The sequence below is a fragment of the Cannabis sativa genome, chromosome 2, assembly GCF_029168945.1.
Source record: "Cannabis sativa cultivar Pink pepper isolate KNU-18-1 chromosome 2, ASM2916894v1, whole genome shotgun sequence".
NCBI lineage: Eukaryota > Viridiplantae > Streptophyta > Magnoliopsida > Rosales > Cannabaceae > Cannabis > Cannabis sativa.
The window spans coordinates 18,889,351-18,904,665 of record NC_083602.1 but is presented as its reverse complement, the minus strand read 5'-3'; the positions used below and the strand labels follow the sequence as shown (position 1 = coordinate 18,904,665).

The window sequence follows — 15,315 nt, the reverse complement described above, 5'->3', positions numbered from 1 at the left end:
GTGTTCGATACCATTCGACCTTTGGAATATATGAGAGATAACAATTCAACTTTAGTATCTAGAGAAGGAGTTTTCGAACTGGGATTCTTTACTCCAACAGGTAGTTCATCAAAGAATCGTTATTTGGGAATTTTGTATAAGAAAATCTCAGTTCAAACCGCTGTGAACCTATCACCGATTCATCTGGATCTTTGACTATAGACGACACAGGAAATCTTGTGTTGTTTTCAGGACAGAATGATAACAATAAGAGAGTGCTTGTTTGGTCTACAAACTCGTCAAAACAAGCTCGGGAACCACTAGTTCAGCTGTTGGATAATGGTAACTTGGTTTTGAGAGATGAGATGTGACTTGAGGAGAGGTCTCAAATGGCGCTTATCAGCATGGAAGAGTAGTGATGACTCCTGTCATGGAGATTTTACTTATGGGATTGAGCTTGTCAAATTTGTGTACAGACACTTATATGCTGAAGAAGTTTACTACATATACGGTGTGAAAAATAAATCAATGATACCAAGAATTCTGTTGCACCAAAAAATTGAGCACACGAAATGATCATTGTGACTACTATGGAATATGTGGAGCTAATTTAGAATGTGTTGGTACAATATGCCAATGTTTAAAAGACTTTAAGCCAAAGCTTAATGAAAACTGGTCAGAAGGGTGTGTGAGAAAAAAAGTCCTCTGAGCTGTAATGACAAAGAGAATGATGTGTTCCTTGAATTTTTTCACTCAAAATTTCCTGGCATTGCTCAATATTCTTGAGTGAATAAGAGTATGAATTTAGAGGAATGCAGGGCTAAATGCTTGAGTAGTTGTACTTGTATGGCTTTTTCTATTGATGTAGGAGACCCGAGATTCTTCCTCTGGTTTGGTGATCTGTATGATATTCGGTAATTTTGAATTAGTTACTTTTTAATATTAAATTATTTAATATTTATTAAAAAATATTATTTTTTCATATAACTAACAACAAATAAAACAAATTATTATTGTTTTATGTGTCCAACAAAAAATAAAAATAAATTAACTAACAAATAACAAATTCAAAAAAAAAAAATTGCATAAAAAAATATCAAATGTATATATAATTTTTTAAAAATTTATATAAATATGTATAAATTGAATTGGATCATTTATTACATGTCAATTAACATCAAATCTGGCTATCTTCAAATTTTGGCCAGTACCATCATGAACCAGAAAAATGAATGGGGTACTAATTATATCTTGTTTATCTTTTATGTCATAATAATTTTTTTCTATTTAGAACAACTTTTGCTGTAATTGATACCATTTTTTCTTACCATTTAATTATCATTGTATATAACAGCATTATGATGTTGTTTGCATCAATGGTGCCAGCATATTTATCATTGAGTCAGTCAAATGTGGGGTTACGATTAAGAGAGTTCACTCTCAATTGTATTTTTTTTCCACACACTGATCACAACACTTACCTACCCCAATAGCATTAACTCCATTACTGTCTTTCTTGACTTATATCATTCCTAAGTTTGATCATATTCTTGGCATCATCATGAACTAGAAAATTAATATTGGAGTTTCTTTCTTTTCTTGTTATTTTGAGTCTTTCTTCTCGGTCTAGAACGGCTTTTGCTGTGGTTAACACCATTAGACCATCAGAATTTATGAGAGATAACAACACAGCTTTATTGGTATCCAAAGAAGGAAAGTTTGAATTGGGATTCTTTACTCCAACAGATAGTTCATCAAACAATCGTTATTTGGGAATTTGGTATAAGAACATTGCAGTTCAAACTGTTGTTTGGGTTGCAAATCGATGTGAACCAATCATTGATTCATCTGCCTTGTTGACTATAGACAACACAGGAAATCTTGTGCTTTTTTCAGGCAAGAACAATAAGAGTGTGCTCATTTGGTCTACAAACTCCTTGAAACAAACCCGGGAACCACTTATTCAGCTCTTGAATAATGGTAACTTGGTTTTGAGAGATGAGAAAGATGCAAACACAACAAAATTTTTATGGGAAAGCTTTGATTATCCTACTGATACAATGTTACCAGGAATGAAATTGGGATGGGACTTGAAGAGAGGTCTAAATAGGCGATTATCGTCGTGGAAGAGCTCTGATGATCCTTGTCATGGAGATTTCACTTATGGAATTGAGCTTGATGAACCACACCATGAGTTGACCATACATACCCTCAACTATTTATCCGAAATGGATCAGCAGAATTGTTTCGCGAAGCGCCATGGGAAGGCATAAGTTTCAGTGGAGATTCTAGTACTGGTTATGTATCAGTTTATTGGTACAGTGGCCTTTACAACTTTGTCAACAATGATGATGAAGTTTACTACAGTTTCAGCCTCCTTAATGGATCAAATATTGTAAGACTTGTCCTAACCGAAACAGTTGAATACACCGAATGGTTAGAAGAAGAAAACAGTTGGAGTTCCTCTTATTACACAATTCCAGGAGACAAATGTGACAAGTATGGCATCTGTGGAGCTAACTCAGAATGTATCATAACAAATAATCAAGTATGCAAATGTTTAGAAGGTTTCAAGCCGAAAAATCAAGAAAATTGGAACTCAATGATGTCTTGGTCAGAAGGGTGTGTGAGAAACAGTTCTGTGAGCTGTGATACAAAAGAGAAAGATGTGTTGCTTGGCTTTTCGGGCTTGAAAGTGCCTGATAGTCAGTATATTTAGTTGAGTAAGAGCGTTAATCAAGACGAATGCAAGGCGAAATGCTTGAGCAATTGCTCTTGTATGGCTTATAGTTATACAGAGTCAGATGAAGGCAGTGACTGTGTCCTCTGGTTTGGGGATCTGTTTGATATTCGACAACTTAGTTCTGATGGACAAACTGTATATATTCGAATACCATTTTCAACAAAAGGTAAAAAAAAACTTATGTCAAGTTCACAAGTATTCTGTTTTGGTTATAACTTTTATGTTTGATTTTTCTCAGTTCCAAAAATGAATCATGAAAAAGCAAGAAGTGATCATAAGAAAGTAGTGATACTTGTAGCTGTCATCGTTGGATTAGCTGGTGTGTTTATTTCAATTGCCTTCTACATTCTTAGGAGGAGACACTTCAATGGTAACAGTCTCTCTACCCTTTACTTCATTCTTTCCATTGAATTATCGAATGAAGTTTATGGTTGAATCGTGAACTATGTCGCTAATGGCCTGATACACTATCACACACTTCACTTCTCATATATTTTGTAAAATGAGTTTGAGGCCACATATACAGAGTAGATAGTTTTTTTATATACATTAGTATTTTTCCATAAGATATGGTTTTTGTGGATTGGATAGGAAATTTGTGAAATATTTCGAGTAACATTTTTTTAAGAGACAGAGGTCACTTTATTAGAATATTTCTAATTAAGGAAATAAAATAATATTATTGATTCTGATAAATGAATATTTTATATTCATTGAATCTGGACAGAATCAATTACGTAATATTCTATATATGGTCAGATTTCTATATTCATTACCTGATTTGATTTGTAGAATTAATTGTCAAAATATTCTGACAATTAATGTGGCACAGATACTGATGGAGTATCTCACCTATAAATATAGGGTCTCGGTCCCCGAGCTCCTCACTCATTCTGTTCATAACAGGAAATTCCATCTAAAGAGAGTTGAGAGAGCGAGGAAGCCCGATTACCCATATCAACCAGTTTCCTTTGCAGATCAAAGCTTATGTGGGACTAAAGCTCAAGAATCAATGGCTGGAGGTATTTCGATCCTTAAGTTATATAGTGTCTATATTTGTTTAATTCCGCATTTTATATACACATACATATATGTTTCAGTTTATACCTAAATGCTATATATAAATATATACATATATACATTTCATGATTATATATATACATACGGTACATTATTTTATTTTCTGTATATATATATATATGTTTATATATACATTATACATTCTGAATCAATACATTCATATATTAATATAGATTGTTCTAAAGCATGAAAACTCATTTTGAAAAACAAAGACATCTCCCAAAAAAAAAAAAGAAAAGAAAAAAATCGGACTCGAAATTTTTGGTGATTTTAAAGTCTTTGTTTTACGTGTTTTCGATGCATGAAATCTATATGAATGGCTTAATTTTTTCATTTAGATCATTTTGGAATTGATTTCATGAATTTTGGTCGTCGGTGTCGTTTTTCAGGGCAGTTTTTTCAAAAAAAAAAAAGGAAAATTAAGAAAAATTTAAGAAAATTCCAAAATTTTATTATTTTGATTTATTTTTGGAATTTTATTTTATTTCCTTATTTTTGTTGATTTATTCAATTAAATTACATTTGTTTTAAACTTTTCATTCTTATTTAACATATATCTTCATATATTATATGTTATTTAGTAATAAATTATTATGGAAAGTTTTTAACTTGGTAAATTAGTTACATGCTTTATTTTTACATGTAATTATAATAATTGTGATATTTTAAGAATGTGAATATTTAATTATTCTACAATTAAGTGCGCAATTATTATATTTGTTTACCAATTAAGTAATTTACTGATTGAATTAATTGATAACCTGCCATTAAGTACATTCTTTAATTTTGCATTTAATTCATTTCATATAATTAATTGTACTAATTTGTATATTTACCTTATTTATACAAATTAATTATTAGTGCAAATATTTAAGATATTATATGGTCATAAATGCATAATTAATTATATATTATGGAATTAAGCATTTAATTTATTATCATACAATTAATTTGTATTTATTTGGCAAACTTATTTCTAATACAATTAATTTTGATTTGTATGATCTAAATGTTATACATAAATTCCTTTTATAGTGCTAGATATATTTAGAAATATTCAAACATTAAGATAGGTTGAATATTTTATATAGCACATTAAGTTTCATAAAACTTCATAAAATTATTCATAAAATATTCATAAAACTTCCTAAAATGAATAAAATATAAGTAATTTTGTGGTTTGACATAAGAAAACATGAACTTGGGACAAATGCTCATATCTAGAACGGTTTTTAATGATCTTCGAACGACCACACTAGGAGCACTAATCTCAGTGATTGTCTATTATGTTAATAACGAAATTACTTTTAGGTAGAGCCCAATACCTAATGTCAAAGTGAAAATATAATTTTATATAATTAGGGAGTAGCCACAGCATCCTTATTTGTATAAAATTATATATTAATTAAAATTCACCTTAATGGACATAACTTGTAATTAATTATATAGGTATAATAATTTTACCCCACAGGGATTTTATTATATTTGTATAATTAATTAGGATAATATGTTAAATTAAATTCTCTTAATTTACCCCACAGGGAGTTATGGGGATTTAATTTAATAGTGTTATCACAAATTTAATTAAAGATAGATAATAAACCTTCATTTTTCAAAACTAATTGTTTAATTAAATCTATCATAAAGTTCATCTAATTTTATTAAATTTAAAATTTAGCCCACATGCAATTTTGGATTTAGTAAAATTTTAATCTTCAGTTTATACTTTAGTGTCTAGTGAACCACATAATTTTAAATAATTAGGGAGTAGCCACAGCATCCTTAATTATATAAAATTATATATATTAAGTGGATTAAGATCACATAATGGACATGAATTATGTGAACATAATAATCTTACCCTACAGGGATTTTATTATATTTACATGATTAATATGTTAAATTAAATTCTCTTAATTTATCCCACAGGGAATTATGTAGATTTAATTTAATAATTTTATCAAAAAGTATAAAATTTTGAAACATTTATAAATAATTAAGTGTTTCATACCTTTCATTGAGATAGAAATATTAAACTTTAAGTTTTTTCATAAATTGTGTAAATCTATCATAATCTACATCTAAATCTAATCTTATTAAATTAAAAATTTAGCCCACAGGCAATTTTTGTTTAATAAGATTTCATATTTAAGCATGTTTATTCATTGGTAAAAACATGATTCATTTAAACCTCAAAACTTTATATGTAATTTTATTACATCACTATTCATACACTTCTTCCATACGAGTAGAAATTTCCAAAATTCATACATTTCTTCCATACGAGTAGAAATTTCCAAAATTTATTCTGATAACTTCACCTAAAATGTACAGTTTTTACTGTATAATTAAGAAAAATAAATCACACTTTATTATCACCAATAAATTTTAATTTATTGTGTATGAATTCATTCTAATATAGTTAATGTGATTATTAACACATAGTGGATTATTTTAAATTGTTATTCCACATTCATAATTTCTTCAAAGGTTTACAAATAAACCTAAGAAAGTCAGTAACTGTGAGCAAATCTTTTCCACAGACAAGATAAGTTCTCACATTTAGAAGTTTAAGGAACAGGCAATATAGTAGTGACTTTGTTTTAAAATTAGCAAAGATCTTTATGTTCCAAGCTTCTTTTGAAACTTGATTTAGACATATTTAAAGGTCTTTACTATAAAATGATATTACTCATAAAGATATGCAAGTTCAATCTGACAATAAGAAATGTGTTATTAATAAGAATTCTTCTACATTATAGAACCAAAAATTATGGAACATATATCCATAAATATAATAAATGTTAGTAAATGGTAGGGATATTCATTACACTGATTTTACTAACTTTATTTAGAACTTGTGTGAAATTCATTAAGAATATGTATTCCAACAAGTCAAAATCGGTACATATTAGAATTCTATCATATTAGAAATCATACAAGTCAATTAATTTTGAAGACATGGACTCAAATTTTGCATCTCTTTTTTAATGATTACTCACATAAATTATTTTTCTACAAAAGTATAGATTTATATGTTTCAAAGACATTTAAATCTTAAGTAGAGAAATAATGTATTTTGCATATTAAGATAGTGAGATGAAATATAAAATGGAGATACTACATTAAAATTCGTGAGTATGGATAAACTCCCAGTCCATTTGTAAAGTCTCTTTAAAAGTATGGATTCATTGCCCAATACATATGCCTGGTACACCTAAATCATAGTGTGTGACAGATTTAAGAAACTAAGCATTTTTTGGACATGGGGGTGGAGCCTACATAGCAAACTCCAATCTTTCCTAAATCTTTGTCTATTGATACTCTTCAATGGGGGTGTACATATCAAATCGTGTTCTAACCAAAGTTATTTCTCAAACATATTTTGAGTTGTGATAAGGTTGAAAACCGACTTGATGACATGTACACATTTTATAAATACCCATATATATAGTTAGAGTACAATTGTCAAAGAAGATCTGGGCTCAAAACCATAAATTAGCATATTTCATTTAAAAAGCTATAAGGTTTAAGGGTTACATATTTTATTATCCATCTCACAACACTAGAACTGTGGAATTAAGAATTGACTTGATCAGTGGGAGTGATCTATCTAGGAACCTAGTTTCTGAGAAAGATCATTCATATTTTCTCAAACTTCCACCTCAAGTGTTAGATTAATTATGATTCACAACAACCCTTAAGGTTAATGATTATTAAGAATTCATAACTAATCATTAATAATCTACAAGTCATTGATAAAATTCTAATAAGTTATGTTATTTAGTAATTGCTTATAATTTCTAAAAATAACATGCATATTGAACCATTTGCTCTTTTAAGAGTTTGTTGGTCCATCCTTAAGAAGACTTATTAGAACAATAAGATCAATGTTTTCTAGTGATTACATTTTGTACAATAAGAGTTCAACTACAATATTAATTTGAGACACAAATTAAATTATAGAATGATAAAGAATTGAAGTTGTAGTACAATATGCCATGAATGAAGAAATGAATATCTTAAATAGCAATAAAGTTTATCTTTAGTAAAGTTGCCAATGGGGTGGAGAACATTAATTAAGCATAGGTTTTTTCACCAATAATATTCATTAGGCAACATTGAGAAACGTAAAGATATAAAAGAATATTCATTGCTAAGAAGTTCATTTTTGAAATAAGAATCAATAATAAAGGAGATTTACATTCTCACTTGTTTTTATAAAAGATTCTATTATAGACCTTGGCATTTGTTGCTTGTTTCAATTCATTAATTAATTCCAAATAGTGAACTAGAGGAGAAGGTATATAGACTGCCATAAAGATTTTTCTCTAATAGTGGTGAACATATGTAAGCTTAAAGTGTCTACCTATAGATTAAAACAAACATCTCACAAATTGGTATTATATCATCTTTTTCTTTAGGTTTGAAAAAGAGAATTATTGAATTAATTATATACCAGAAAGTTAGTGGGAGTAATATTTATTTTATACGTTGACAATATGTTACTTGCAAATGATGATAAAAGTTTTCTATATAAGTTGAAATCATTCATATCTTAAATTATTATTTTGAGATAAGGAATATAAATAATATATATATAATTTTAATTAATTAGAGAGTAGCCACAGCATCTCTGATTAAATAAAATTATGTATTATTCATCAGATATAACTTTTATCTTTAAGTGTGATAAATTCAACTCGAACCAGCATCTAAAAAATGATCTGGAGTGAGAATAAATTAAGAACATTCATTTGCTTCTATTTTAGAAGCCTAATGTATGCCTAAGAGTCTGAATAAGACTTTGCATTACATTTGTTTCAGGATCGTTAAGTAGTATCAGAATAACTAAAGTTAAGACCACTTTATTTTTCATACAAAGTGATGAGGTATCTTTAAGATACTAAAAATTATATTCATACATATTTTAAGATGAATTAACCATCTGGAAATATAGTTAACCAATTAGATTCTAACATACTTCACTGGTTGTATTTATTCACGTAAATCAATATTTTATTACGTCCTTAAGATTACCAGTAAGTTATATTGTAGAGAATCTTGATTGTTATTTCCACTATAGAATTCAGATTCATTTATTGTTTTGAGGATACATCTCGTATGATGTATTATAGAGTTTCATAGTAGGCCTAGAGTTCAGAATTACAGTTTCATTAGGCCATTAAGAAAATTTTGCGATAAATTCAGCTACAATATTTATGGCTAATAACTATAAGAGTACTGGTCGAAGCTAGCATATCGACATTAAGTATATAGCCATAAAAAGGCGTGATAAGTGGTCATTAATCACGCAAACTGAATTGGGTGATCGCATAGATCCTTGACTAAAGGCATGCCGCAACACAAATTCAAGGATCATAAAGTAAATATGGGATTCAGTTAACCCATATGCAGTTTTTTTTTTTTATTTGTACAACCAAAAATTATTTTATGAAACTCTAATTTCGATATTTTCTCATATTTATGTGCACCTTAATTTCATCTGAGAAAATTATCGTAAGAGGACCTGAATAAACATAAGGGTTAGGGTTTATTCACTTAAGTACATTGCCACATAAAGTACATTGTTATATAATAAATATATCGTAATACATGGAAGATAATACTCGACTTATAATGAGGACATGTCGCTATGATTCGTATGTTTATTATATAATGAGGAACGTTTGGGTTTGAATGTTTTAGTTTAAATGCTGACCAAGTGGGAGAATATTAGAATATTTCTAATTAAGGAAATAAAATAATATTATTGATTCTGATAAATGAATATTTTATATTCATTGAATCTGGACAGAATCAATTACGTAATATTCTATATATGGTCAGATTTCTATATTCATTACCTGATTTGATTTCCTGAATTAATTGTAAAAATATTCTGACAATTAATGTGGCACAGATACTGATGGAGTATCTCACCTATAAATATAGGGTCTCGGTCCCCGAGCTCCTCACTCATTCTGTTCATAACAGCAAATTCCATCTAAAGAGAGTTGAGAGAGCGAGGAAGCCCGATTACCCACATCAACCAGTTTCCTTTGCAGATCAAAGCTTATGTGGGACTAAAGCTCAAGAATCAATGGCTGGAGGTATTTCGATCCTTAAGTTATATAGTGTATATATTTGTTTAATTCCGCATTTTATATACACATACATATATGTTTCAGTTTATACATATAAATGTCTAACACACTTATCTTAGACTGACTTCCTACAAAACTTTATTCGGGAGCCTCACTTATGGTAGAGAAAAACCGTGGTTACAAATTATGTTTTATCATCCGTCCATAAAACATACATAAATCTTGAAACAATGACAAACATGAGTACAAAAGGAGCTAGAGGTTGTAAAGAGTGAGTTTCGAGAGGATTTTCTCATCGTACTATGTGATTAGTGAACGTGATTTGGTGACCGAACCGTGTATGTTGCTGTGTTTGATTGTCTTTAAACATATTGTATGTTCTGTTTTTCATTTGTTTTTAGAGAGAAACAAAAGCCAAGACGACGACTTGGAGCTTCCATTTTTCGATCTACATACAATTAGTGTTGCCACTGATAATTTTTCAGAGGTTAATAAGCTTGGAGATGGTGGTTTTGGACCTGTATAAAAAGTAAGTTCACATTAACATGTTTAGAACATTTTCTTTTCCCAATTTGGATAGCGAAATATTTATCTTCGTCGTGACATATTAGGGTATGCTAGACAGAGGTAAAGAAATCGCTGTGAAGAGACTATCAATGTGTTCAAGACAAGGAGCTGATGAATTCAAAAACGAAATTAAACTAATTGCTAAGCTTCAACATTGAAATCTTGTAAAGATATTCGGTTATTGCATTCATAGAGAAATGAAACTATTGGTTTATGAGTACATGCCCAACAAAAGCCTTGATTATTTCATTTTTGGTAACAATTTTCACCTATTTTAATACAAATGTAATGTTTTACATATGTAATTTGCTAATTTTGTTCTAATAAAAGTTGAAGCCAACATTTGCAGATGAAAGGCAAAACAAACTATTAGATTGGCCTAAGCGTTTCCAAATTGTATGTGGAATTGCTAAGGGGCTTCTCTATCTTCATCATGATTCGAGATTGAGAATTATACATCGAGATCTCAAAGCTAGTAATGTATTACTTGATGAAGATATGAATCCCAAGATTTCAGACTTTGGCTTGGCTAGAGCTTTTGGTGGAGATCAAATAGAAGGAATAAACACAAACAAAGTTGTAGGAATTTAGTAAGTCATCTTGAAAAAAATAGTTTCTTTGATTTAAATCCATTTTTATGCAAATAATTAAATGTTATGCAAATGTAATGGTTATATGGCACCAGAATATGCTTTCAATGGCCTCTTCTCAACGAAATCAGACGTATTTAGCTTCGGTACATTGATGCTTGAAATTTTAAGTGGAAAGAAAAGTAGAGACCTTTACGGTAAAGATAGCATTCTCAACCTCATCGGATTGGTAAGTGTACATACATTATAAAAGAAACTTTATTAAATGTTACAATTGAGTCTCTTGCCTTTCTCTAAATATAATTTTGTAATATTTATTAGGCATGGATCTTGATGAAAGAAGACAACACATTTAAGCTCATCGACAAGTGCTTGTTGAAAGATTCACACGACAACATGAAAGAAGCATTGCGTTGCATCCACATCGGCCTTTTGTGTGTGCAACAAAAACTGGTTGATAGGCCTAATATGTCTACCGCTGTTCTTATGTTAAGTGATAAGAGTGTGTTGCCTCAACCTAAACCGCCAGCCTATTTCACTAACACAAATTTGCGGGAGGGAGATCATTCTTCCTCGCCTAAGCCCCCATCATGCAATACAAGTATAATAATTGTCGAGGCGCGATGAGAAATTATACAACAAATCGAAGTTTCCCATGTGAATGTTGGGAATTTGATTCATTAGAGTTTCTTTATATTTCATACAAAAAAATCAAGGATGACTGAAATTATTAGTCTATGTGTAATATAAATCAATGCCAAAAATTCAGAGCTAGATGAAATTCTACAACACAAAACTATATTACTATATTCTTTGGTACTAATATCATTCATCAAAATAGCAACAAAATTGAAACTCAAATAAGAGTCTAAAGAAAGCTTATATCAATCTATAGGAAACAAACAAGTAAATGAAAATATATAATTTAATTTAAAAAACAAAAATAAATATATGCACACATAAATCACACACTAATATGGTAAGTAACTTTTGATAAGTGGAACCAATCATAAATAAAAATGATTAGTTGCCACATAAGTGTGTCAAGTTTGTATGTGAATTTTATGTGCACATATTATTTTGCAGCTGAGAATGAATACAAAAAAACTAAAAGCAAAAATTCACATAATACATCCTAAAAAAAGGGTCACATAATATAATAGGCACTGAAAACAAGAGAGAAAAAAAGGACTAAAACCGTTTAAATGTAAAAAATAACCTTTTGAAAATTAATTATAAACATATGTATACATAATGACACATCCTTCCTAAAACATAATTTTTGTTACTTAAAACCAAATTAAATTAGAACATAATCAAATTGTATCCATCCAAGCATCAAAGTCATCCAATGCTTCAGACTTGGTTCCAACCTGAGACTGAGAGACATTACACTGAATAAAATTCTCACTCTTTCCTACCTTAAATTCAAATAAATTATTGCTTCGGTTCATCAAACCGGGCGTCTGATTAAGTAGGTCATCTAGGTCATCTTCCAGGTTCTTTTTCGGAAGTTGAAACTTGGCTGCAGATACTTCTTCTATGGGGTGAGCTGAACTTAAACGAGTTGAATCGAGAATCTCTACGCTAGTTAGTGAGTCAAGAAGCATATCGAGCTCCGCCTCTGCCACTGCTACCTGGGAATTTACAGTGTTTCGTGGTGTGAATTCAGAGACTTCCGGTTGATGATTGTACTTGGCAACATCAATCTGTTTTGATGAATCACAAAATCCCAGAGACGGATGAAGACTGGCAGATGCTTTAACCTCAGCAATATTCGCCAAAGAATCAATTAAATCTTCAGATATTTCTTTCAGTGCTGAACGATCATTGGTTGCAGGAATTTGGTCACTTTCCCGAGAGCTGCTTGCTTCTGATATCTCCGTTGCACGCTGTACAACAAACTATGATAAGTATGGTACACCCTACTTTGAAATTTGAAGATTTGAACAATAAAACTATTTCAAGGATAACATAAGCAGCAAAGGAAACATCTTTCTCAGCAAGAAACAGTGGGAAAATGTATATGTTTGCTGAACTTATTAGTACAGGCAGATGGATTGAATCAGTTGGTATCGAAACACATTAGCAAAGAAAGAAAATTCACAACCAATAAAACTTGGAAAGAAGCATACCAGTTCTGATGGTAATAGATCTGTTTCGATGAAAAGTCTCTGCAATAAGTCAATTTTCGTAAGTTGTTCATCAAGACGGTGCAGATTCATCGAGATAAATGATGCCTGAATAGAGAACCAAATTTCTATTAATTCTCAGCATTGAAATAAACAAATCAAAAAAAGTTGAGTCAGTGGGTAGACAGAGCTTCCATGTGCATCTCGATAGATCTTTGGGTATAATAATCGTTTTATAAAGACATCACCGGGGAATTAGCTATTATCAACTTGAGGAGTTAGAATACAATACATAAAATATATTACCTCAGGTTGCATCCTTGATTTATCCTCCACAACAAAATTATCATCTCCAGACCATGCCAAGATGCCCTCTCCCTTGACTGAAAGCAAAGACCCAACTGCTTCTCTAAATTCACCTATCAAAAGTTGCAAAAACATTTCCGATATCGCAGTTCAATTAGTATAAATTCAAAATACTTCTGCTAAACAATAAATAGAGAAAAATATCAGTGATTATCAAAATCAAATTTGTTCTGTTTCTTTTTCAATATAAAGTTTAATTTTGTTCTTAATTAAGTTCATGTGCCTTTATATTTGCCTCCAAAATCGGTTCATTTAAATATGATGGTGATTGCAATATTGGGTAGTCACCCACATCTGTGGCAACCCTAATTACTAATCCTAAATCCTCTTGTTCATGTCCAGTTCTACATTCATAGTCAATGATCAATTATGCCTTTAAATTTATCAAAAATTAAACTCTTAGAAAAAGAAAAAAAAAACCAGATAATCCCTAGAAAATAATTAAAGAAAATATCAAGAACAAATACGAAAAAAGAAAGTACCAGCAAGAAAATCATCAACAGACAGGAAGGAATCCGAATAAAGAGTCGATTGAGATTGAGACTCTGCCTCAAAAATTAGGTTACGGAAGTCTGCGCCTTTGGATTTTGGTAAAACAACATCTGGGTTTTTCTTTGATAGGTCTTCTAAACCAGAATCATTCTCTTCACTGTACCGATCCCAATTGGAAGGTAGTGCAGATGCAGCCTTAGACTGAAGGTTTTTCTCTCTAACTTGTTTGAGAGACGGTTTGTTCGCCGCTCCAACAGCATCAGTTGATGGAGATTTCAACTTTTGATTGGGATGATGTTTCTTACTATGCTGCTGAGAATGAGCTCTTTTCGACTTTGCCAAAGATTTTGCATCCATCACTATATCTTACCCATAAAATAAATGTCTATCTAAGAGAATTCGTTGTGTTAGTTTTCACATAAACATGTTCAAATACTAACAAAAATGCTGAAGAGATGCAAATGAATTGGTAACTATTCAATGAAGCATTCTCTATTTTTCTTTTTCTCCTATTAAAACAACAAAATATCTCTAGAAAATCAACAACACAACATAAATTACAAGATTTTATTTGGAGAGAAGTTTCTCCATGTCACCAAACACTTCATCAACACCAACATATAGAATTATCCTAAAGTTAAACACAGTACTTAAATACCATTTCACATGAAAGAAAAAAAAAAATCTCCTATACTTAACACATATTCTGATATTCATATAACAATATGTTCTTTCAAAAAAAAAAAAATATAACAATACAAACAATTTCTAAATCTTATCCCAATATAACTAAATCATATCCCAATATACAAAACAGAGAGAATCACTTGAGAAAACTCAAACAACCCGACAAATAAATGTCTCTTTTTAAAAAAAAAAAATTAATAAAATATCCATTCTGATAAAAGTTTGATAATGAAATTATAATTATAACCTTGAATAATTAAGTATTTAGTATAGTTATTTTGTACAATAATATATCGTTTTTATGTGCAATAATATATTAAAAAAACTGTAGTATATATATATTTGAAATAACTGAAAGATAGTATATTAGTTTAAGATTGTAGTATATTATTAATGCGCTATAATATATAATGAACGAAAGACGAAAATTAAAAAATGTGAAATATTAGTTTAAATTTGAGGTATAGTTATATTTCAGTAGGATATATTGTCTTTATTCATTAGTATATCATGAAGGAAAGGAAAAAAAAAAAAGATATGAAATATTAAATTAAGTTTTTGGTATATATATA

The 15,315-nt window shown here is 29.9% G+C and overlaps 3 protein-coding genes and 1 pseudogene across 3 annotated transcripts; 3 read left to right on the top strand and 1 right to left on the bottom strand.

Moving 5' to 3' along the window:
* The first annotated feature begins 339 nt into the window (after nt 1-339).
* LOC133034177 (S-locus-specific glycoprotein S13-like) lies at nt 340-2,698 on the top strand. Its single transcript, XM_061109213.1, has 4 exons — nt 340-490; nt 848-893; nt 1,610-2,173; nt 2,302-2,698. Exons 1-4 carry the CDS (start codon nt 340-342, stop codon nt 2,696-2,698), a joined length of 1,158 nt encoding a protein of 385 aa, XP_060965196.1.
* Nucleotides 1,387-13,773, top strand: LOC133034819 (G-type lectin S-receptor-like serine/threonine-protein kinase SD1-1; annotated as a pseudogene).
* LOC133034176 (receptor-like serine/threonine-protein kinase SD1-8) lies at nt 11,152-11,693 on the top strand. The gene is made up of 2 exons (XM_061109212.1): nt 11,152-11,295; nt 11,388-11,693. The coding sequence occupies exons 1-2, from the start codon at nt 11,152-11,154 to the stop codon at nt 11,691-11,693; spliced, it is 450 nt and encodes a 149-aa protein (XP_060965195.1).
* On the bottom strand, nt 12,273-14,918 carry LOC115721113 (protein ECERIFERUM 16). The gene is made up of 4 exons (XM_030650359.2): nt 14,047-14,918; nt 13,505-13,617; nt 13,202-13,306; nt 12,273-12,958 (listed from the first exon to the last, which is right to left on the bottom strand). Exons 1-4 carry the CDS (start codon nt 14,411-14,413, stop codon nt 12,383-12,385), a joined length of 1,161 nt encoding a protein of 386 aa, XP_030506219.2. The 5' UTR covers nt 14,414-14,918; the 3' UTR covers nt 12,273-12,382.
* Between the last annotated feature and the right edge of the window lie 397 nt (nt 14,919-15,315).